The sequence below is a fragment of the Rhinolophus hipposideros genome, assembly GCF_964194185.1.
Source record: "Rhinolophus hipposideros genome assembly, chromosome: 6".
NCBI classification, from domain to species: Eukaryota; Metazoa; Chordata; class Mammalia; order Chiroptera; family Rhinolophidae; genus Rhinolophus; species Rhinolophus hipposideros.
In genome coordinates, this window is record NC_138052.1 from 46457426 (window position 1) to 46481068 (window position 23643).

At 42.5% G+C, this 23643-nt stretch overlaps 1 protein-coding gene and 1 pseudogene across 2 annotated transcripts in view; both read right to left on the reverse strand.

Annotated features, from left to right (window-relative positions):
- The window catches only part of LRP2 (LDL receptor related protein 2), a 199847-nt gene extending 189224 nt beyond the window's left edge, over positions 1-10623 (reverse strand). The window contains exon 1 of the mRNA XM_081052410.1: positions 10413-10623. Coding sequence (XP_080908536.1) covers positions 10413-10491 — 79 coding nt within the window. The 5' untranslated portion in view covers positions 10492-10623. The remainder of the gene's footprint in view (positions 1-10412) is intronic.
- A 1811-nt stretch (positions 10624-12434) lies between these two features.
- The window catches only part of LOC308498533 (interferon-induced protein with tetratricopeptide repeats 1-like), a 67395-nt pseudogene continuing 56186 nt past the window's right edge, over positions 12435-23643 (reverse strand). Inside the window, exons 5-9 of the transcript in view lie at positions 16964-17254; positions 15743-16831; positions 13811-13893; positions 12744-12945; positions 12435-12585 (exon numbers count right to left, since the gene is read on the reverse strand). The product of the transcript in view is annotated as an interferon-induced protein with tetratricopeptide repeats 1-like (transcript). The remainder of the gene's footprint in view (positions 12586-12743; positions 12946-13810; positions 13894-15742; positions 16832-16963; positions 17255-23643) is intronic.

A 23643-nucleotide genomic window follows, 5' to 3' on the forward strand; every position in this document is an offset into this window, starting at 1 on the left:
TCCTATGGACCATTGTAAGGACTTGGACTCTGGCTCTTTACAAGATGGAAAGCGATAGTGGACCCACCCGGAGTCCCCTTCAAAGACTCTCTGCATGCAGTCAGCTCCTTTGGGGTCCACCTCAGCTATAGAAAGGCACCTTCTCAAGATCATACCCTTCCGAGGACAGACCACATCTAGTAACTAAGGAAGGCCATTTCAGCCTGACACAGAACATGCACAATCAACTCTTACCCCAGAAACCCCCTTTAGATGGACTGAGGCCTTGTCATAGTTCAACTTCTTCTGCCCATCTCTGTGTTCTCTCTTTCCTTCATGAACATTAATCTTACTTAACATCTTGCACTTCAAACTCCAACTCAGTATCTATTTCTGGACAACCCAACTTGTATGTGACGGAAACCAACTGAGTTTTTGAGCAGAGGAGAGACATGATCTGACTGATGTTCTAAAAAGGTGTCGAGCAGAGACAGAAGGGGAACAGAAGGAAGCAAGCTCAATGAGGAAGCTATTGCAATATTCCAGGTAAGAGGTGACTTGAATCAGTGTACAAGTGAAGATGGTGAAAAGCGATTAGACTCTAGATATATTTTAAAGATTGAAATAATGGGATTTTTTGATGGATTTGGATGTGAGGTATAAAAGAAAAAGAGGAGTCAAATTACAGTCCAAGGTTTGGAGTCTGAGCAAGGATGGAGCAGCCATATACTACGTGTGGAAGTTTATGTGGGAAGCCGGTTTGGGGCATTAGTGAAGATCAGGAGCTCAGTTTTGGACATAAGTTTGAGATGACTATTGAACAGTCGGGTGGATATGTCAAATAAGCAGTTGGATATATGGTTCTGAAGTTTAGGGTAGTGGTCTGGATTAGATTCATAAATTTGGAAGTTGTCAGCATATAGACGATATTTAAAGCCAAAAGACAAGATGAGGCTACCAAAGAAGTAGTAGATAGAGAAGTAGATGATAGAGATGAAAAGTAGTCAGGGAGATGAACAGGAACAAGCATGAAATGCCAGAGAAATACTAAGGAGAAGCCAGCAAGGAAGGAAGGAAACCAGGAGAATGTGGTTTCTAGGAAGCCAAAATAGGTGTTTCAGGGAGGAAGGCATTGCTGAACAGTTAAATAAGTCCAGAGCTGAGAATGGATGGTTGCAGTTAATATCATGGAGTTCATCGGTGATCCTGGCAAGAGAAATATCTGTCAGAAGGAAGGTGCCCTACATGGCATGAATTTGAGGCAAATTCGAGCAGAGAAATTACAGTGGATATAGACAAATATACCAAGGAATTTTGCTACAAAGACAAACAGAGAAAATAGGGTGACAACCAGAAGAGAATGTGGGGCAAAGAGGATTTTATAAGACAGGTGACAATTGCTGTAGGTTGAAGTACAGGTGATGATGGCTGAGTTATGGGCATTTGTAGAGTTCGCTTCTGATTGCTTCTGTTTTCAGATTTACAAGAAGCAACATCATTTGAACAGCTGGTAATGAAGGTTTGAAGAAAGAGAAGATGCAAGGAAGTAGGAAAGTGAGTGGCCTAGCCAACCAGCAGGTCTTAAAGTTGAGATGAATTTAAAGTGTGACGAGTCAGCATAATCCTGTGTTTTTCTCCTTGTGTTTTCTCCATAGTCTTGTTTTTTCCGCACATTCAGCGACAGCAATGCAGATGTGGAGAATGAGATTCAACCAGGACTACGGTTTTGCAGAGCACAACAGAGCAAGATAAAGGTCCAGGCTGCTGAGGACATAGTCAAGGAAGTGATGTTAAGGATGGGCCACACAATATTGCTGAGGAAGTAAATAAATGAGGGATTCGAAGGACAGTGAAGAGATGGTAGGATCAACAGACTATAAATCCCAGCGGGGTCAACAAAAAGTTGGGTTTAGGATATAAAGAAAATCCTATAAAGTTTCCCAATACTCCATTCCAACCATGGAATAGAGGTGGCTTAAAGCAGACAGACAGGGATGCTCTGAGATGAATCCATGGCTTGGGTTAGAAAGGATTAGAAGACCAACAGTTGTTCAACTCAGAGACTCTAAGGTTCTCAGATGGGAGGAAGGGCTTTAAGAGTGCCCAGGGAAAGAACAAAGAATACAATTAAGACACAAACAATGGCTAAAGGGAGAGATTATCACGTTGGCCAAGAAAGATGTCCAGTGATGGGGGCAGGACTTCCTATCACCTTCAGATGTGAAAGAATAGTTGTCCTTGTCACTGTAACTACCTTGCAATTTCCCCATCCAAAAGAAATAATAGATTTAACAGCGTCTACTTCACTGCCACTGGAAGTAATCTGCCATGGCGCTAGTTCCTCTCTGAGTTTCAGTTTACAAAAATAAAAAAAGAGCTTACCTAGATCAGTAGTGCCCAAGCTGTCTGACCCTCAGAATCACCTGGAAACTCAGAAAACACAGATTCCTATACTCCTGATTTATAAGTGTAGGTTTTGGCCTAAAAATCTATATACCTTTTAAAGCTCCCTAGGTGATTTTGATGATACGCCAAGGTTGGGGAGTTAACTAACTTCTATCTAGAGCCCTTAGCAATTATAACATTCTGTAAGTTGCAATGACAGCATGTTTTGAGAATATAAGTGAAATCTTCTCAAAGTTGAATTGCCCCTGGATCAAGACACCATGTAGCCCCATTTGCCCTGGCAGCTATAATACAACAATATAGGAAGCCAGACTGAAAACCAAGCTGAAACCTAGAGGGGAGTAGAGTCAAGAAAAACACAAAGAAAGAGAACTGGAGTCCTGACTGCACCTCACCTGAACTCCTCTCTGCCTCAGAAGTTTTTACTTACAAGAGCCAATAAATACCCTTTATTGTTTAAGCCAGTTTGCAATGGGTTTTCTATTTCTTGATCCTCCACACCCTTCCCCAGATCAAAATTAAACCAGTGTGGAAGTACATGCAGGATTTTCTCCTCCTTTTTAGTAAGAGTAAAATGTAGGTAAGAGTGACATATTTCAAATAAAAGTTGAAATTAAATTTAACTTAAATTTAACTTTATCTGAGGATTTCCCCATGAAATAAATGATTTTATTTTTTAGCGTTTGCTCGGAAGTTTCTCCTTGTTAATGAGATTAAAAACCAAAAACTTGGGCCCAAAGTGACAAAACAAATCTCTAACACTATCAGACAGGATGTTTTCGTGTGGAAATCCAGGTAAGTCTAACATAACAGAATTCAGAACTATAGCTACTGTCTTCTTCCCCTTTTTCAAATTTCCTCAATACCTGTTGAACCCTCGAAAGTAGATTAAGTTGTTAATGTGAATTAGCACATCAGTGAGTAAAGCTTATTTTCAAAGTTACTAAGAATCTCCATGTATTATTGGCTGATAGTACATAAACTTAAAGGAGACCTCTGGTATTGCTTACAAACTTGGATCTCAAGATCTGGACAATAAACAAGCCATTGTATCCATGGTAACAGTGGCTTAACTTTTCAATGAACAGAATGGTAATTACATTTCCTCCTTGCATTCATTTCTCACTGTTTCCAATAACTTTGGGGGTCAGGCATGACCTGAGGGTTAATGACCAAAAGCATAGGGATTTCAGCATGAAACTTCACATTGTCTAACCTGTCATTTTTTTCTAAGAGACATATTTCCTTGCTTTGGCACTGCCCTAAGTCAGAAGTATCTGAATATAAAAGTTAACCATCTTACTTTTAGAATGATAATGTTTCTAGTTTCTCAGTATATGCTATTAGAAGTAAGACTTAAAGACAAGCAAAAAAAAACAATCAGCATAGAATGCATATATTTAGTATTTCTGAGTTATCCCAGGGATGTGTGAAGGATACCTGTTATACTATACGAGTATCTGGAAGAAGTCCCTAGGGTAAATGCTACAAACTCTTGGATTTGCACCAACATGTATTCTGTCTCCATAGAAGCACCTTACTATGTCTCCAAACCCGTCTTTTCTCTTCTTTCTCTCTACCCCATTCTCATAGCTGATGTCTAGTGTCTGGAAAAGGGGCACAGTATTAGGAATATAAACAAGGGAGCAGAGTAAGTTAGAAAAGGAGCATGAGCCTAAGATTCATTGGAAAATGATATCATCCAATGAACTCAAGAGCTCCTGTACTCTAGTCTTTCGGCTCATTTTCCAGAACTTTCCTGTGCATCACAAAGGCCTTCTCCAAATAAGAATTCTTTATGCTACAAATAAACTTTCTCAAATTCCTTCTTTCTCCTGTTCTCCTTCTAAACTTAAAGCTGCAACCTGATCACATGAACACAGAGTCCCATGTCTTTTGTTCTAATGTTCCCAATACTTACCCTCCTTCAATTCACTGAATTATCTATCCCAGGACTGCCTGCTCTTGAGAAATTTCTATAGCCTTTTCAACTCTGTCTTCATATATAAAATGAAAATATAACATCAGTTGGTTTTATCTAATAAGTTTTATCTGTTGTTTTTGTACACCAATATCTAGTCACCATCCTCCTGGTAGTTTTACCCCAGTTTCCCTCTGGGGTCCATCCTTAGTCCATGACTTTACGGACCATGCGTGTGACCCAAGCCTAAGCCATGGGCACACTTCATGCCCCTGGATAGATTGATTGGTTCTCCAATGAGCATCTGACCTAAGCAGAGCCCCTAAGATGCACCTGAGACTTCTGCTGAGAACAATTAAAACACTCTTACTCTTAACTGGTGGACATGACCTGAAAGGATATGGCTCCAGGAGTCACAAACAGCCATCTTATAACACCAGAGGAGAACAAGTTTGAGAACAGTCATCTCAGAGCCAGGAGATTGAGAGAGAAACCAGATCAGCATGACATAGGCTGAGGCCCCATTTTATAATAGGTTGAGCCAAATGAAATTGCCAATATTTCATTATTTATAACTTAGAAACACAGTAATCCCATAAGGTTCAACCCAATAGCTGTATCTTTTCAATTACATACTTCAACATACTTTAACTTTTTTGGCTTCAAAGCAGTTTAACCTAGGTTTCTGACATTTACAAACACAAGAGTCCAGACTAATATGTAAAGTTGTTGTAGCAACTTTATGTCAACATGCACAAGTACATCATTCAAAGGACTACTTATTAAAAATAAAAAATGGAATATATATAAAAGGTAAATGCTTGACGAGGGTAATAATGATGGATAGAAATACATAGGAGACTTCACAGTCTGAAAAACTTTTCACACTCACTGTCTCACTTAATCAGCATAACTACCTAATGTGCCCACTTTGCATGTAAGAAAACTGATCCAGAACAGTTGAGTATGTTGTACTGAATTTCCCAGGTAGTAAATGGCAGACTTGGGATTGAAACTGAGGTCTTCTAACCCCAAAATCTCACTCTTCCCACTTCATCTCACAGTGCTGAGATTATTGAAAAATTGCTTAGGAAACATTTGCCCAGACCCCTATGGAATACAGGAAGCATCAAAAAGTCTCTAACATTTCAAAACAACTACCAATCTGATCATTTTAAAGAAGCAGCCCAAAACTGAGGCTGAAACATGTCAAATCTTTCTAATGTTGATAAGATCCTGACCAGGGTTATTAGAAACTAGTAAATGATTACCTAGAAAGCTTAAATGCAAAGTTGCTGTCTAATATAACTGTAACCTAGACCCCTCTTTTCATTTCTCATCCTCCTTAACCTCTGTAGTATTGGTACTACTGACTCACTGACACACCAGAAACACTTCATAAATGCTTTTGTGGAACACCACAATGCTGACAATGTTTAAAAACTCCTTAAAATCACAAAGTTAATAGCGTATGATATAACCATTTGAGTTATGCTAACAAAGGCTCCATCAGACTCATTTTCGCCATCATAGAACAGGGCTTCAAAATTAGTACCTTTTTAGTTGTTCTATATCATACAGTCAACTGTGAGAATCCCTTTCCTTTCAATTCAACCAACTTTTGTAAGCACCCTCTACTTTCTACATACCTTGTTCTAACTACCAGAACTTAACAGAAACCCCAAAGCCAATACAGTGGTACCTCGATTTTTTAACATAATCCGTTCTGGAAGACCATTCGCGTTCTGAAATGTTCGAAAACCGAGGCACGTTTTCCCCATAGAAAGTAATGCAAAATGGATTAATCCATCCAGACCTTTAAAATCAACCCCTAAAACTGCAAATTTAGCATGAATTTTACTATCTAATGATATAGATTCTATAGATCCATAGAATTCATGGCATTCGTAAACCGAAATGTTCATCAACAGAGACGTTCGAAAACTGAGGTACCACTGTATTATAATGTGGTTCAAGTCACACAGGAAATAGATGTAGGCTCCCAATATCATTATTAAAACTGATTTAAAAATGTAATTTAACATTATTTAAAAATGGACAATGTGTTTAGAATGCCTGCTTAGAGAACACGGACACTGATTCACCATGACCTAATAATTACCTTGAATAAGATTAGAAACCTAGTCACGTAGCAGCCTACACTATGAAACCCAGAGGTCTTCAGGAATTTGCTTTGATGGGCCAAGATTTTGACAAATGTACCTGAGGGTATGGTCTTTGGGAGTTGGAGCACTGTAACGACATAAGTTCTAGACCAAGCTGAAAGCATATGGTACATGGTCGCATTAATCTATCATACGATTCCTCTTAGGCCTGGAATAGGTGACCCATCCAACCTTTTAAGCTTCACCAAGATTATATTTTCAACATATTTTGCCTCATCTGATAAGTCAGGATCAACAGAAAAGGAATCTAGAAAATTCCTCACCAGCCAGGCTGGGGACATTCAAGGGACAGGTATACAAACATGGTTAAGTGGAAAATGAGGAGGCTTGGGTTGATTTTAGCTCTAGTGAAAACCATAAGCCCTTAGGCAAGACACTTAACTCACATTCCCTTTCACTCCCTTCAGTCCCCTCCTTTCCCTCTGGGGTTGAGTTGCTTCCCTATAAAAAATGCAATTAGACCAGTTGATATCTAACGTATCCTCCAGCTATAAAAGTGTAAGTTTCTATTAAAACAGGACAGCCACATGATTGAAGGGAGTTTAAGCAGAAACCCTATAAAGACGGGCAAGGAAGAACTTCAAGCAGAGAAAGAGAAGCCAATTGCTGTGAAATAAAAGCAGCAGTGAGGGATCAGAGATGTGATAAAATCAAAATGTTGCATGTTTGTTATTGGTCCCACATTCTTTTTAACATAAACTTCGCTGGAAGCTGGAATTGTCATAAAAGCTGATATTTACTATAAAGGGCATAATCAACCTTTTATTGGATGAAAGGATTTAACTTTGTTAAAGATCAATACCATTTTCTCAAAAAACTTCCAATCACATCCTTGGATTTGGGAATTCCTCAAATGAAATATTAGTGAAAAATGCTTAAAGACTTTCCTATGTGCATTTGGAAACTGGAAATATGAATAGTGAGCAAAAGAATGTTAGTTTAAGTGTTGGTCAATATAATAAATAAATATTTGCTAGTTTATGATCATTGTCTATATGCCTTACACCATGTTAAGCACTTTTATCTCTGTATATTGATAAAACACCACAGACTCAATTATGCAGATAAGCAACCTGATCAATGCAAAGTGAAGTGACTTCCCCAAAATTACACAGCTAGAAAGTGGCAAAGCCATTGCTGGGTTCAGGCTTTGCAAAACTTTTTTAAAAAAAGCATTATACAAAATATGAGGAAAATGCAAATAATTTTTATCTACAGATATGCTATGATTATTAAAAAAGACAAAGCATAAAGCACTCAGAATTCTTTTCTAATGATACAAAGTTTGCAGTAAGATCTTACCTAAAATGTGGTGCTAAAATAAGGGCATTTACAATGTCATCCTACTTGACTTCATCTGATAAGTCAGAATCAAAAACAAGAATCTAAAAATCTTAACCTTCCAGGCTGAGGACATTCAGAGGACAAGTACGTAAAAATCATAAAGTAGGAAGACTGGGAGTGAAGATACTTGGGTTTAGGTCATAGAAATGTGAAAAGAATTTTGGGGAAAAAATGTCCACAGTTAGGGAGCAGCAGGTGGATTCTGCCTCATGTGGCAAAGACTTGCAAAATGCCCCTCAGCTTCTTTAATAACCTCACACGTGGGTAGTAACTTAAGGAGCATAATATTTTTCATACAAAACAAAAGAAACAGAAAAACACAGAGAGAGCCACATACTTTAGCAGTTAAATTACAGCCTCCGGAGTCAGAATTTCTTGGATTGCCTCACAGCTCTGCCATTTTCTAGCAGTGTGACCTTGGGCAAGTTACTTAATTGCTCTGTGCCTCCATTTCCCCTCTATAAAATAGAGCTAAAGTACCTACTTTAAAGGGGTCTTAGGAAGATTAGATGAGTCAATAAGTATAAAATACTTAGAACAAGACCTGCCACACATGTAAGTGTATATGTTACTATTACTATACATATTATTCTTATATATTATTATTATAGAATAAAAGACGGATGGCTCTAAACTACCAAGAAGAGTAAGTATAGGTTATTTGGCGACTAAACCACCAATCTAAGGGAGAGAACATCTGTTTTAGTTGTATGGGGACAACCCAGATGTATCCCAGATGAATCCGGATTGGATTTCCTTTTGCCAGGCAATAACAGGAACATATAGTAAATCCTATCCCTATATTTAGGACATGAGATATATATAACCCTAAACGCTGAGGCAAACCCTCCATAATAATAATAAATCCTCTTTCTGTGTAACCAACACTGAGAAAAGGTGTTTCAATAAGAATTATTAACAGCTCCCCCTGCCTCTCCTCCCTTTCCAAAGATTTTTACAAGACCAGTGGGATTTGTTGGCGTTTCCAAACTTCTTCCCAGGAAGTCTGAAATGGGTACTGCTAGGAGTTGCTGTATAATTACTTAGTTGATTCCCTCTAAGGAGCTTACGCTAAGAATTGAGGAAAGAAAGCAGATTAACCATTTGAATACAGGCCTCGGCCCATCCGCAAGCCCTCCCCTCTCTCCGCCATAAATGGGAGTTTCTACAGTCCTCACCCGTCAACCGCAATATGTGATCCAGGAAAATCAATGTATTGCTTTGACTAATCCTACAACAATAGGGGTTTCGTTTTATTGTAGGGCAATTGAGTTGTCCGACGTAAGGAACAGGAGAGAGGGTGGTACTCTCCCATCCCCACAGACAGATTAGTCCCCGTGGAGGCAGCAGCGTTCTCTGTCTGTCTGGTGGTGGGTCACACGCGGCTCCCGGCTGCTACCTAGCAACGCAAAGCCGGGGAGAGACCTCGCGGGTTCCCCTGCCTCCTCCTCTTCACACTTCCCATTCATCCCTAGTGTTTCTTCCTTCCTTTCTCTCTCTCTCTCTGTCTCTCTCTCTCTCTCTCTCTCTCTGTCTCTCTCTCTCTCCCCCCTTCTCTCTCTCCCCCCTGCCCCTCCTCCCCTCCCCCTCCTCCTCTCACTCTCTCCCTCCCCTCCCTCCCTCCCTCTCCTTCTCCCTCTCCCTCCCTCCCCGCTGCGCTCTCGGTCCTCAAGCTCTCTCTCCCCTCCTTCTCTTCCTTACCCTCTCTACTTGCTTGTATTCTCTGTCCTCTTGCCCCTTACAGTTTTTATTCTCTCCACTTCTTCCTCCCTCTCTTTCTCTGCCTCTGTTTCTGTAAAAACGTAAACTCTCCAACAAACTGAGAGAAGTGCGAAGCGTTTCATACCAGAAACTTTCTCCATTCGAGCGCTCAAAACGCTGGCCGCGCAGACGCGCCCCATTCATCAACACAAAAGCCCCCACCACCCGGAGGGAAAGGAAAACCTTTCAAGAAAATGCTAGCGTGTATCAGCCGCTCTCTCAGCCAATCCCACTTCCCCGCCTTATCTTGGCTCGCAAGTGGTCTGTATCAAGATGCGGTCTCTTGGGGGTCACCGCGGGACCAAGTTACGCTGGTGGAAAGAGGCGGGGGTGCTTTAGCCGGCAGCCGGGGCGAGCAAAGGGGGATCTCCCCCGCGGGGCGCTGCAGGTGGAAAACTGAGCAAGGAGCAGCGCGGAGGACCGCTCAGCCCTGGAGAGCATAAACAGGGGCGGGGGGCGCACAGGCTGCGCACTCCTAGGGGAAACCTTCCTTCTCGGGGTTCTGAGTGCTTTCCAGAAGGGTCGGTGCGCGCGTGGGAACAAAGACGGGGTCCCCGTGGGGTGCGCTGTCACCAAAACCGGCGGGGCTGCTTTCTCAAGTTTGCGGCTGCTCAGTTCCCGGGCGGGCAAAGGAGGGGCGCTCCTGCTTGCCTCTCACTGGGCAACCTGAGCGCCCCCGGGGGAGCCGCTCCGGCGCCGCCGCCCTCCCTGGCCCAGGCCCGGCCTCGCTCTGCTCTGCCCGCCTGCGGACTCGACCCTGTCACCGCTGGCGAAGTCCGGCGCTCCGCGCGGAGCTCAGCCGGGAAGGAGCTTACCTTGGCCACTGGCCGGCGCCAGGCAGGCAGCGAAAGCCAGCAGCAGCGTGCACGCCACTGCCACCACCCTGCGCTCCATGCCGCCGACGGCCGAGGGCTCCGGCCTCGCCGTGCCTTCCCGGGGAGGTGGGCGCGCGTCGCACACGGCAGCAGCCGCCGCGCTTCCGCTCGCGAGCGCTCTGCTAGACCCGCGCCTCGGCGGGCTCCTACTAGCAGAAGGTTGGCCCGCCCGAGGCGTCCCGTTTTTCTACCCGCGCCAGTCCCCACCCTCCAGACAGTGCATAAAGCCCTTTAGACCCGACCGCCCCGGAACTAGCATGCGGGAATCCAGCGGGGAAGGCCCCCTGCCGCCCGGCCCGCCCCCTGCATTTGGCCGCCGAGTCAGGAGTGGGGACTCGAACGCGCGCTCACACGTGCACACTCCACACGTACTCACTCATACATAGGTTCACACAATCGCACACACGTCTCACTGTCACGCAAACGGACACACGCAGCTCACACGCGCGCGTGCATACACTCCTCAGTCACACACACACACGTGTGCGCGCACTGCACACTCAAAAACACTGACTCACGTGCACGCAGACTTCACAGCTACATACTCTTCATTCAGACGCGCTCACACGTCTCACAGTGACACACTCACATGCGAACACGTACGCTGATTCACACACGCGGGCACGAGCTGCCCTCGCCTCTCCGCAGGATTTGCCTCCGCACAGAAGTCGGGTAGACAGTCCGCGGGGAAATGTGCCACCGACACAGTCTTTCAAAAGGAAGAAAAATCGGAGAAGGAAAGGGAAGGAGTTAAGAGCCTGCTGGAGAGAGTTGTGATCGTTCTCTAGTCTGCAATCCCTAGGCTCCCTCCGACACCCAGCGAGTCGAGGCGCGGAGACGGAGTGCTCTGTGTTTTTACGTTGTGGAGGGGGTTGACTCCATGTTGGGGAGGAGGTTGGATCCTTGTTTAGCTTTTCTTAAGCACCGTATCTGCAGGTGTCACGGCCAGATCGCACTTCTGACACTTCTGTTCGTTTTGAAGTAACATTGCAAAGAATGAACGTCTTCTCGATGGTGCGGGTGCCCCTTTCAACGAGGGAGAAGCGTTCAGGGGTTCAGAGAACTCCGCCGCTCCCTTCTGCGGTGCAGCGGAAAGTCGGGCTGACCGGGGACCAGCCCCCGAGAGCACTGCCGGTGACCCTTACACTCCCCGTCAGAGCCTCGTCCTCAGCCGGTCCGTGACACCAGAGCTGACAGAAAGAAGGGGGGGGGGGTGCACAACGTACTCCCTGGCCCTGGGAGCCCTGTGTGAGGAAGGGATGCTTCCAGACCTGAGGTCGCCCCCAAAATCTGTCCCTGTTCCAGGACGAACTTTGCATTGGGGCCCCAGGCTCCAAGTCCTGGCCCAGACTCAGGAGCCCTCTCTTCCAGAGGCGGTAACCCTGCGGGCGGCAGCCCACTTTCCGCGTAGTCCCGGGGCAGGGTCCCTCCGCCTCGCCCTCCCCAGGGGCGAGAACCTGCCGGTTAACGCCACCCCCTCCTCTCCAGAGCGCGGATCGTCTGGGGCTCTGCTCATCCTCAGCAGTCCGGATCGCGTACCCTCCGTGGGTTTTAGAGGTTTATGAAGCTTTGCGGAGGTGGGGGTGGGGGGTGACAGGTATCACTTCTGAGACAAAAAAAGGGAGAGGGAGAAATAGACGCAGAAAGAGAAAGCTAAGCCTTACAGAGTAGGTTGTGAGAAAGGGCGGGAGAGATTTCGTGGGTTTCTTGTCGAGATTTCTGAATGTGGAAATCCAGAGTTGTCTGCTCTGGCCAGTCACCGGAACGCTATTTGCCTTACAGCCGCGCGGGGGATGAGGCCGGATTGGGGACCTGCGGGGGCGGCGGTGGGAGCCGGGAAATGCGGAGGATGAGCCCGGTGGGAGGAGGGAAGCTGCGAGGGGGCAAGAAGCTGAGCTTTAGTCTTGGCTGATTTATGCCGGTTCCGGGCGGCCGGGGCGATGGTACGAGACCGCGCGGAGGTCAGGCCAATCCGACGCCCGCCGGGCCCGCTGCGTAGTCAGTGAGCGTCCCCGCACCCGCGCGTTGCCAAGAACAGCCCAGGGCGCTGGGGAGGCGCGCGCCTGGGCCCGCGGGCGGCTGGGGGACTGCATGCGCGGGAGGAGGGTCGCTCCTAGTACACGCGTGGGCGCGAGAGGGTGAGAGTGAGCGTCTGTGTGCGCGCGCGTGTGTGTCCTTTCACTAGAGCAGCCGAGGCTCCAAACATTCCTTTCTGCACTGAAGGGTTTTCTTCCTCATTGTTGTCTTTGTGCTTCTGTGTTGCCAACTTACTGGAATTCCTGACGTGGTTGCACAGCAGGGCTCAGGCTGATGGTAGGAGCCAGCTGCGTTTGTGTACAGGCCGACCCCGCCGGTAATCCCAGAATAACGCCGGAGAAGGGGAGGGGGGGAATGGAGGGAGAACGGGAGGGAGGAGAGCAGATAAAGGTTGGGGATAAGGGACGACTAACAGTACGGTCCATCATTTCCAACACTGTGTAGGTAAACGCACACGTTCATACCCTCTTCCGCTAAAAAAAATAAAATGAAATAAAATAAACTTTCTCAGTGCAACCCAAACTCGTGCTGCTTTTGCAGCCCGCACTATGTATGTGTTTATCTCCGGCATCTAGACCGGAGAGTGCTAGATTTGGAGGGTTAAATCTAAGCACCAGGCTCTGGGAAAGCCCAGGTTATTGCACTTGTGATTTAAGTCAGCATTGTTTCTATATCATGCAAAAGTGTAATATCTTTCTTTTCTACATTGCTGTATACATATATTCATATGAGACTTTACAGAGTGGTTAACCAAAAGAGGTGATGAAAGTGCGAAAAATGAAATTTATCCTAGTAAATTTATGTCAATTAACTTCCTTGGTATACTTTTGACTTGTCTGTATTATTTTATTGATGCGGCTCAACACCAAATTACTGGAAATATTGTCAGAGCATTTTTTTTCCTGTCCTGAACCAATTTCTGATTTTTGCAATGGGCAAGAAGTTGTAAAATCTCCTTGAGTAAAATCCAACTTCAGTTTGCTATTAATTCAACCCAGATTGACCTCCTGAGCGCCAGAGAGCCAACTGCCCACTGAACGGCTCCAATCCAATGTTCCTAAAACCACAAATTCAACATGATGGGGCCTGAACCAAAAACCTTCAGTGTTCCTTATCTCAGGAAGAGGCACCATCATCTGCCCCAGAGGCCAAGGCCTTAACCCATCATTCTTGGCTCCGCCCTCTTTTCCCCACCCCCATATGCAATCAATCATGAAATTCTGTTAACTCAAGTTCCTCAATCTACTTCTCTCTCTCCAACCCACCCACTTCTCTCAACCTCACTGCCAGTAGCCACAAACCTCTCATCTGAATTATGGCAAAAGCCTTATAAAGGGCTGCTTGCCCATGTTGCCCCCTCCCATCTATCCATCTATTTTCCATTCTGCAAGCAGACAATACAAAGTGATATTTCCAACAGACGAGTGCTTTCACACTGAAGTCATTACCCATTAGAGGGTTCTGAAATCAATTTAGTAGGTCAGACATAATAATTTTCAAACGAAATAAAACAGAATAGGAACTAAAATAACCTTCATATATAAAGGATATGTATTGTTTTACTAAACTCTTTTTTCAGATATATATACAGCGTATCACCATGTAAAATATGTTTCTTATTATACATCTCAGTCGAAAATATTTTGAAGTATCTCTCCACAAATTACTTATTATTTTTAAAAAGTAAACAGTAATTTTAAGTGGAGAAACTGACATGTTTTAATAGGTTTTATTATTATTTAGGTATGGTAAGGTCAACAGATCAGGAGAGGACTGCCATTGAAAAGATAGTTTCTTATACTCACAGATCCCAGGAGAGGGAATATAGATCATACCTTTGGGGGCCTCCCAGGGAACCACCACCGAAGTCTTCACTCTGAGAGGGATAGTAGGGGTGGGGGGAACTATGGGCAAGCACCTCTACTGTGGTTTCCAAGGGAAGGAGCAGGTAGGCAGGGTAAGCAGGTTTAGGACTGGCTAGTTAGTATTTGAAAAGCACTCCAAAGGGAGACAATGAGGGAGGCAGGAGGTCAAGGCAAGGTGACAAGGCATACTATCAGCTTGCCCAAAACAAGGTGTGTCCAGCATATGCACGCAGGGCAGGTGTTAGGGCATCAACATTTCAGGAATGTGGTAAACACAACATATACCCAATGGTATTACTGACAAAAATGTATAACCTGAATCTAATCATGAGAATGCATCAGACAAACATAAACTGCGGATCATTCTTTAAATAACCAACCTGTGTTCATCAAAAAATGACCAGGTCATGAAAGGCAAAGGAAGGCTCAGAAACTTTTCACAGATAAGACAACTAAATGCAACACATGGTCTTGGGTTGGACTTGGACTGGGGGATAAGTAGCTCTAAAGGTGTTATTGAGAAAGTCAGTGGCATTTCAACATGGACTGATTGAATAATAGTATCATACAACGTTAAATTGTCTGATACTGGTTATAAAAGAGAATGTCCTTGTTTTTAAGAAATATACCGTGAAGTACTTAGGGGTTCATGATTTTGCAATTTACTCTCAAATAATTCAGAAAAAAAAGTGTGTGTGTGTGTGTGTGTGTGTGTGTGTGTGTGTGTGTGTGTTAGGAAGAGAGAAAGGAAATGGGCAAGAGTATGTGGGAGTTTTTTACACTATTCTTGCAACTTTACCGTGAGCTTGAAATTAAATTAAAATAAAATGTTGTGTGTTTTTTTAAGTTTGAGAAATTTTGCATTAACTCATAAGTTCCACAAGGATTGTTCCTTTCTTTGCTCCTATTATTCCCTCTGTCTAGAACACTCTTTATTTCCCATTGCTCCCCTTCCTCTGGTTAATTTTCCAGTTTCATCTAAAATATCTCCTTTTCTTCCAGGAAGCTTTCCGTAACTCCCCATACTGACTTAGAAAGAGCATCTTCTCTTTTTTTCTTTTAATGTAATTGTAATGTTTTGTTTGTTACAAGTCTACTTAACAAACAGTTATTTCTACTCTGTAGCATTCACAGAGAAATGGTTTCTCTCTCTTTCCCTCTTTCTCATACCTACAGATATATTTTTTTATTTCACTAACTAATGTTTTATCAGGTTTGAGTAATTCTTCAAAATTACATTATTACATAATATGTTTCTGAAAGCAGCAATCAGAAAAGATGGTTAGTACCTGTTAACCTAAAAACAAATGAAATGTGACAGTGGTCCATATTTCAGGGCCTAAGGAATATGTCCCACTGAGTTCTCACTCAGCAGCCAGCCTCAGGGCCCACTCATAATGCTGTAGGACTTTACCAATTTGTATGAACCCAAGGATGTTCAAGCTTTCTATATAAAAAGCATTTCTCCAAAGTTTCTTTAAAGCCAATTTCTCTAAAGAAATTATACTTTTATCCTTTAAAAACGATGCCTTTTCTATTTTTACTGCTTTTAAATAATGGATAATTGCATCAACTTTCTATTTCCTTTGAAATCCCTAAAATTGGCCATAGTACAAATATATCTCTTATAATTTTTCTTCAAGAGATTTCATGCATAACACTTTTTGATAAGCGTCTTCACATTTTCTGCAATTGCCTGTTTCTATGTACATATCTGCCAGGCTTATGTAAGCAAGGTCAAATGTGGGCTTTTGTTCCAGAGCAAATTCAAAATGAGATATGGCTAATCTTGTCATTCTGTCATTTTTCTTTATCCTGTCCTTTAGATTGCCAATTTGTGGCTTTCTTTATTTGAAAAACTTGTGTTCCATAGCAAAGCCGTATCTGGTGATGCAGGAAGGCAGAGGAGGGTGTCGTCTGCAAGGCCATTTTTAAGAGCTGAAGAGCTTTATTCAAAGAGCCTTTTCTTCCGTAAAACTTGGCTGCGTATCGAAAGACGTCGGTCTGCAAGGACATGTTGTTCAGTGCTTTTTCAATGTACTTTTGCCCTTCAGCTTTTCGCCCTACATCTAGAAGCTTCAAGGAGAGGAGAGCCTTAATATGTGCATCTTTCAGATTTAACTTGATGCCTAGGGGGTGCAGAGAAAATGTCTCACTAATCTGTGATGCTTTGTTACAGCTGTCCAGGTGATAGGTGGTGATTGCATACCAAGGGCTGAATTCAGGGTATGCGGGGTCCACTTCCAGAACATTTTCCAAGCAGGCCCTGGCCCATTCATAATTCTTCCCTCCATATTTCAGCAAGGCCCATCCTTCCTCACAGTCCACCTCAGAACACTCCATTCTATCGCAGGAGGGACTGAAAACTTCTTGCAAATGTTCTCCACCGTGTCCAGGTAAATCTGGACTTCTGCCAGTCTTCCAAGATAGCAATACAGCCAGGTATACCGTGTTTCCCTGAAAATAAGACCTCACTGGGAAATAAGCCCTAGCATGATTTTTCAGGAGGACATCCCCTGAACATACGCCTTAATGCATCTTTTGGAGCAAAAATTAATGTAGGACCCGGTCTTATTTTCGGGGAAACACGGTAGTTGCCCCCAGGTAACCAGCCTTCTCCATCCAAATGGTTGGAATGTTCTTCTTGGATTAAGTCTTCAGCTTCTTTCAAGCTCTCCAGGGTTTCCTCATTCTGGACTTTCAGGTGTTTCATGTCTGCCAATAGGTTGTGTGTTCTCACATTGTATTTGATGTGTGGGAACTCGATCTCATTGAAGACCCTGCTTTCTAAATCAGACATTTCAGTCATCAACTAGCAACTCCTATGTAAAGTGACATCTCAACTGCTCCAGCCTCTTTGCCCTGATCTTCATCAGCATTCTAACTCATAGCTGCTATGAACTAGGCAGCAGTTCCGCAATGTTTTGGTTAGCTGGATGGGCTCCTCTGAAATCTGGCCAGCAGGAGGCCCTTCTGTAGTCCCTCATTGCTCTCTTTATTTCCCTCAGCCCAGCTCTGGCCACACTTGTTTCCCATGGCCCCCGCAAAGCTTCTCCCTCTATAGCCAGAATAATTTGGGGGCAGTCATGCTGACCATATCAATCACTTGGTTACAACACTCCAATAGTTTTCCCATTATTCCTGGAATAAAATTCAAAACTTTTAGCATGGTCTACGAGTTCTTGCTTATCTGGTCCCTGGCCATCTTTTGAACATTATATGACAGTCCAGTCATACTGGCTTCCACTTCCTTGCACATGCTATTTGCCCAGCTTTGAGGATGAGATTAGAGGAGAGATAAACTGAGTTCATAGAGCTGCCTAAATTCCTGACCATGCTCTAGGTCTACTTCCTAAGCTAGTGAATCCTAATAGTAATCCTCCTTGCTTGAGCAAGCTTCAGTGGATCTCTGCCCCTTGCAAAACAGAGCCAGACTGAAACCATCAAAAAAGTGCCAAAAGACATCAAGGCAGCTCACTCCCAGACAGCCTCAGTATGCTTCTGATGTAATAATAACTGTAATTCACAAGGGAAGAACATTATATTTATGACCCACCCCGACCCTCACCCCCACCCCTATTTTTACAACTTTTGACTTGCCAGTCTCAGCACCAGGTCCTGAGCCAGAAGTCAGCTGTCTATTCCTGGTGCGTAGCCCGGGCCAAAAAATCCACAGCAAGACCTAAAGGGAAACCAGTGCAGCAGCCATGTTGTCCAAACCAAAAATGGAGTATAATGTGACAACGGAATCCTCCTCATGTACAAATATAGTCACATGAAAAGTCTTGGCAGAGGTTTAAAGAAATAACAGGAAATCTAACAAGTTTCATTGATTTTTTAAAAAGTTCAATAAAATTGGGACTTTCCTAAAAAATTTTAGAATGTAAAGACATGATTGCAGGAAGCCCTGAGAATCAGGTGTGACTAAGGGAGACACAAACGTTCTGATCAAGTCAGTACCACAAGCACCGGAGACAAGAACCTGTGCAGGGGTACTTCCGAGTGTGTCGTGAGGATCAGAGTGAGGGTCAGAGTGGTTAGCCTCACAGCTTTTAAATTCCTCTCTCTTAGCAGCAATTTCTGCAGGCAAAGGTAGTGAAAACATCTGCCTTGATAATGGCTCTTGAGAGCAAGATCAATACAATTCCATCAGTCCCACGGTCCATCTCTTAGTTCAGGAATTGTGAAAGGGCTGAAGGTTGTAGAAATGTGAGGAGGAGGAGAATATGCGTGAAGAAAAAGCCTATATAGGGGTGGGGGGAGGGAGATGAGGGTAAGGGGGATCAAATATATGGTGATGGACGGAGAACTGACTCTGGGTGGTGAACACACAATGGGATTTATAGTTGATGTAATACAGAATTGTACACCTGAAATTATGTAATTTCATTAACAATTGTCACCCCAATAAATAAATTTAAATTTAAAAAAAGCCTATATAAAGTTAGAATCCATATGCGATCATTCAGGTGAAATCAACTACTAAGACCATTATCTCAGGATCACCATTACATGGAAGTCTAGTCTTCAATGTCCAAAGGCTTAGGGGCCTGCACCAGAATTTAACCAGCTCCCTATCAAAGGAGCTGAGTCTGTCCTGTTCACCACCAAATCCCCAGAACCTAGCACACAACCTGATACATGGCAGGCCCTCGATAAATATTTGGTGAATTGGTTAATTAATTAATTAATTAATTAAGGAAATAAAACCACATAAAGTCTGCATTTGGTTACTGGCATTTCACCCAAATCAGACCTTACAAGATGCAGCTTCTTCTGACGCAATCTTGAGATCTCATATGCTTTGGGAAGCATCTTCAGGGTATTTCAGAGTTTTAACTTCTCTGGACTTGCTTTTAGGGCCTACCATTAACTTGGCAATCTGAGTTTTTAAAGGATCTAGTATTTCTCTAATGTTCCATGGGGACATTTGGCAATATTTGGAGACCTTTTTGGTTGTTGCACCTGGGGGGTTCTATGTTCATCTCAGTAGGTAGAGACCAGGAATGCAACCAACTATCCTGCAATGAGCAAGACAACTCCCCACCACAAAGAATTATCTGCCATCAAATTTCACTAGTTTAAGGTCGGCAAACCCTGATATAGCGCAATCAAATGGTTTGTGACAACAAAATCTTTACACTGGATGTTAGACCTTTAGATCAAGAACAGAATAATAAAGTTTGTTTAAAAACCACTTCTGCTAATTTCATCTTCCGAATAACTGGACAATCCAGTGGACAAAGGACTACAATTCCATAGATCGGAGTTCAGTCAAGAGAAGAAGATGGGGTATGCCAAGAAACATTTCAAAATGGAGAAGCTGCATATCAGTTCGCATGCTTCAGTGATGTTTCAGCACATGAAAACTAAGCAAGAAGGGTACTTCTTTCCCCTCTTCTCTCTGGTTGACCAACTGCTATTTTTCCTTCAAGTTTCAGGACAAATGTTTTCTCTTTTGTGGTAAAATCCTCTCCACCTTTCCCAGAGGCCTCTTTCTTTTCTAATTGCTCCCCACCAAACACTTACCTTCGTTAGGATTCTTGTCACATAGTATAAATTCTTTGATTACACTCATATCTCTTCCAACAAACTGTACTCTTTGAAATCTTTTTAAATAAACTTTTTAACTGTAAAATAGATTTACATAAAAATTTCAAAGTACGGAGAGCTCCCATATATCCCACACACATTTTAGCATATTATTAACCACTGACATTGGTATGCTGCATTTGCAACAATTAATTAGCCATATTGATACATTATTATGAACTAAAGTCCATACTTTTTTCCAGATTTCCTTAGTTTTACCGAATGTCCTTTTTCTGTTCCCGGATCCCTTCCAGAATACACATGATATATAGTCATCATGTCTCCTTGGTTGTGACAGTTTCTCAGATGTTTTTGTTTGTGGTGACTTTAACAGTTTTCAGGAGTACTGGTTAGGTATTTTGTATAATGCCCCTCAATTGGGATTTGTCTGATGTTTTTCTCGTAATTAGACTGGGGTTATGGGTTTTGGGAGCAACACTACAGAGGTAAAAAACCATTCTCCTCACATTATATCAAGAGTAGGATCTAGAGAACATTATGTTAAGCGAAATAAGCCAGAAAGAGAAAGACAAGTACCATATGATCTCACTTATATGCGGAATCTAAAGAAAATAATAAGTGAATGAACTAGTCAGAAACAGTTCTGGGGACAAAGGAAAAACTGAGGATTGTTAGATGGGCGGGGGGGTGGGGATAAGGGGAAAGGTGAGGGGATTAGAAAATAGTCGGTAACCACAAAATGGCCTCAGAGTTTTTGAAAAATAATTTGGGGAACGTAATCAATTATGTTGTAAAGATTTTGTAGGGTATCTGATGGACACAGGTCCCATCTGGGAGACCACCTCAAGGAAGATGTAGATGCTTGATCTGAAAAATAATGAATGCCAACTATAATTTTATATATAAAATGTGATGGTTCGCTGCGATGTCGGAGGGATAGTGGAAGGGGGAATGGGGGAGGGGAGTTCACGGTGTGAGGGATATAAATGATGAACGTCTAAGTAGTACCTTGTCTTATGCACCTGAAACTAATAAAAAAAAAAAAAAGAGTAGGTACTACCAACATGACTTATCATGATGTTCATCTTGATCACCTGAGTTGTCAGGTTTCTCCACAGTAATCACTCCTTTTCCCCCTTTTCATTCTTTGCTCTTTACAAGGAAGTTATTAGGCACAGCCCACACTTAAGGAGTAGGATGTTTTATACTCTACTTCCTGAGGATGAAGTGAGGGAACTCTTCTGCCTGGATAGATTCATCTATTCACTCCTATTTATTTATTTATTTATGTATTCAATAATCTATTTCTATCAATATGGAATTATGGATATTTACTTTATAGTTTGGGTTATAATTCCATATTATTCATTTTATTCCTCAAGTTGTTCTAGCTTTGGTCTTTGGGAGCACTTTCAGTTGGCTTCTATGTCCCTTTGCCATACACCTATCATTGTGGGGGTTTTGTTTTTAGTTTTGAGCACTTCCTTACTTTCTGGCACTAAAAGATGTTCCAGGCTCATCTTATATATTCCTGTTACTAGGGTGTCGCCCTTCATGTATCTTGATGGAAAACACTCCATGTTTTCCAGGACCACTACTCCTCCTTGGAGGCCTGAACCCCAGTGTTAATCTCCCCAGCGCCATGATACTACCACAAGCTCTGACTGATCTTTGCATCCACTTCATAAGAGACATCTTAGTTCAATGCAGTTTACAAGTTGGAAATGCCTTAAGGAGAAAAGGAGCAGAGAATTTCGGGCTTACCTCATTATTTTCCCTTTCTTTTCTTGAATCTTGGTCTCTCAAGTACTAGATGTCTTGTTGCTCTCCAATGCCTATAAACAGTTGTTTTGTATTTTAAATTTTTTATTGTCACTCTTTGCAGATGAGATGATTCTATATATAGAAAACCCTAAAGACTCCACCAAAAAGCTATTAGAAACAATCAATGAATACAGTCAAGGTGCGCCTACAAAATCAACCTACAAAAGTCCCTTGCATTCCTATATACTAACAATGAAATCTCAGAAAAAGAAATAACAAAACAAAACAATTCCTTTTGCAATTGCAGCAAAAAGAATAAAATACCTAGGAATAAACTTAACCAAGGATGTGAGAGACCTATATGCTGAAAACTATAAGACATTTTTAAAAGACATTGAAGAAGACACAAAGAAATGGAAAGATATTCCGTGCTCATGGTTTGGAAGAATCAACATAGTTAAAATGGCCATATTACCCAAAGCAATATACAGATTTAATGCAATCCTGATCAAAATCCCAATAACATTTTTTAAAAAAACAGAACAAAAAATCATCAGATTTGTTTGGAACCACAAAAGACCTCGAATAGCCAAAGCAATCTTAAGAAAAAAGAACAATGCTGGAAGTATCACACTCCTTGACTTTAGCTTGTACTACAGGGCAACAATAATCAAAACAGCATGGTATTGGCAGAAAAACAGACACATAGACCGATGGAACAGAATGGAGAACCCAGAAATAAAACCACATAAATATGGAGAGACAATTTTCAACAAAGAAGCAAAAAACATACAATGGAGAAAAAACAGCCTCTTCAGTAAATGGTGCTGGCAGAATTGGAAAGCCACATGCAAAGAATGAAACTGGACTCCTATCTGTCACCATGTACCAAAATTAATTCAAAATGGATCAAAGACTTAAGCATAAGACCTGAAACAATAAACTGCATAGAAGAAAACATAGGTACTAAACTTATGGACCTTGGGTTCAAAGAGCATTTTATGAATTTGACTCCAAAGGCAAGGGAAGTAAAAGCTAAAATAAATGAATGGGACTATATAAAACTTAAAAGCTTCTGCACAGCAAAAGAAACCATTGACAAGATAAAGAGGCAACCAACTGAATGGGAGAAGATTTTTGCAAACAGTGCCTCTGATAAGGGGCTAATATCCAAAATATACAAGGAACTCATGCAACTCAACAGCAAAAAAACAAACAACCCAATTGAAAAATGGGCAGAGGACCTGAAGAGACATTTCTCCAAAGAGGACATACAAATGGCAAATAAACATATGAAAAAATGCTCAACATAACTAATCATCAGAGAAATGCAAATGAAAACCACAATGAGATATCACCTCACCTCAGTCAGAATGGCTATCATCAACAAGACAAATAGTAACAAGTGTTGAAGAGGCTGTAGAGAAAAAGGAACCCTCTTACACTGCTGGTGGGAATGCAGTCTGGTGAAGCCGCAATGAAAGGCAGTGTGGAGGTTCCTCAAAAAATTACAAATAGAATTACCATATGACCCAGCAATCCCTCTCCTGGGTATCTACCCAAAAAATCTGAAAACATTTATACATATAGACACGTGTGCTCCAATGTTCATTGCAGCTTTATTTACAGTGGCCAAGACATGGAAACAACCAAAATGTCCTTCGATAGATGAATGGATAAAGAAGTTTTGGTATATATGCACAATGGAATACCATTCGGCGGTAATAAAAGATGATATAGGACCATTTGTGACAACATGGATGGGTCTTATGGAGATTATAATGCTAAGCGAAATAAGTCAGACAGAAAAAGCAGAGAACCATATGATTTCACTGATATGTGGTATATGAACCAAAAACAACAAAAGAACAAGACAAACAAACGAGAAACAAAAACCCATAGACACAGACAATAGTTTAGTGGTTACCAGAGGGTAAGGAGGGAGAGGGTGG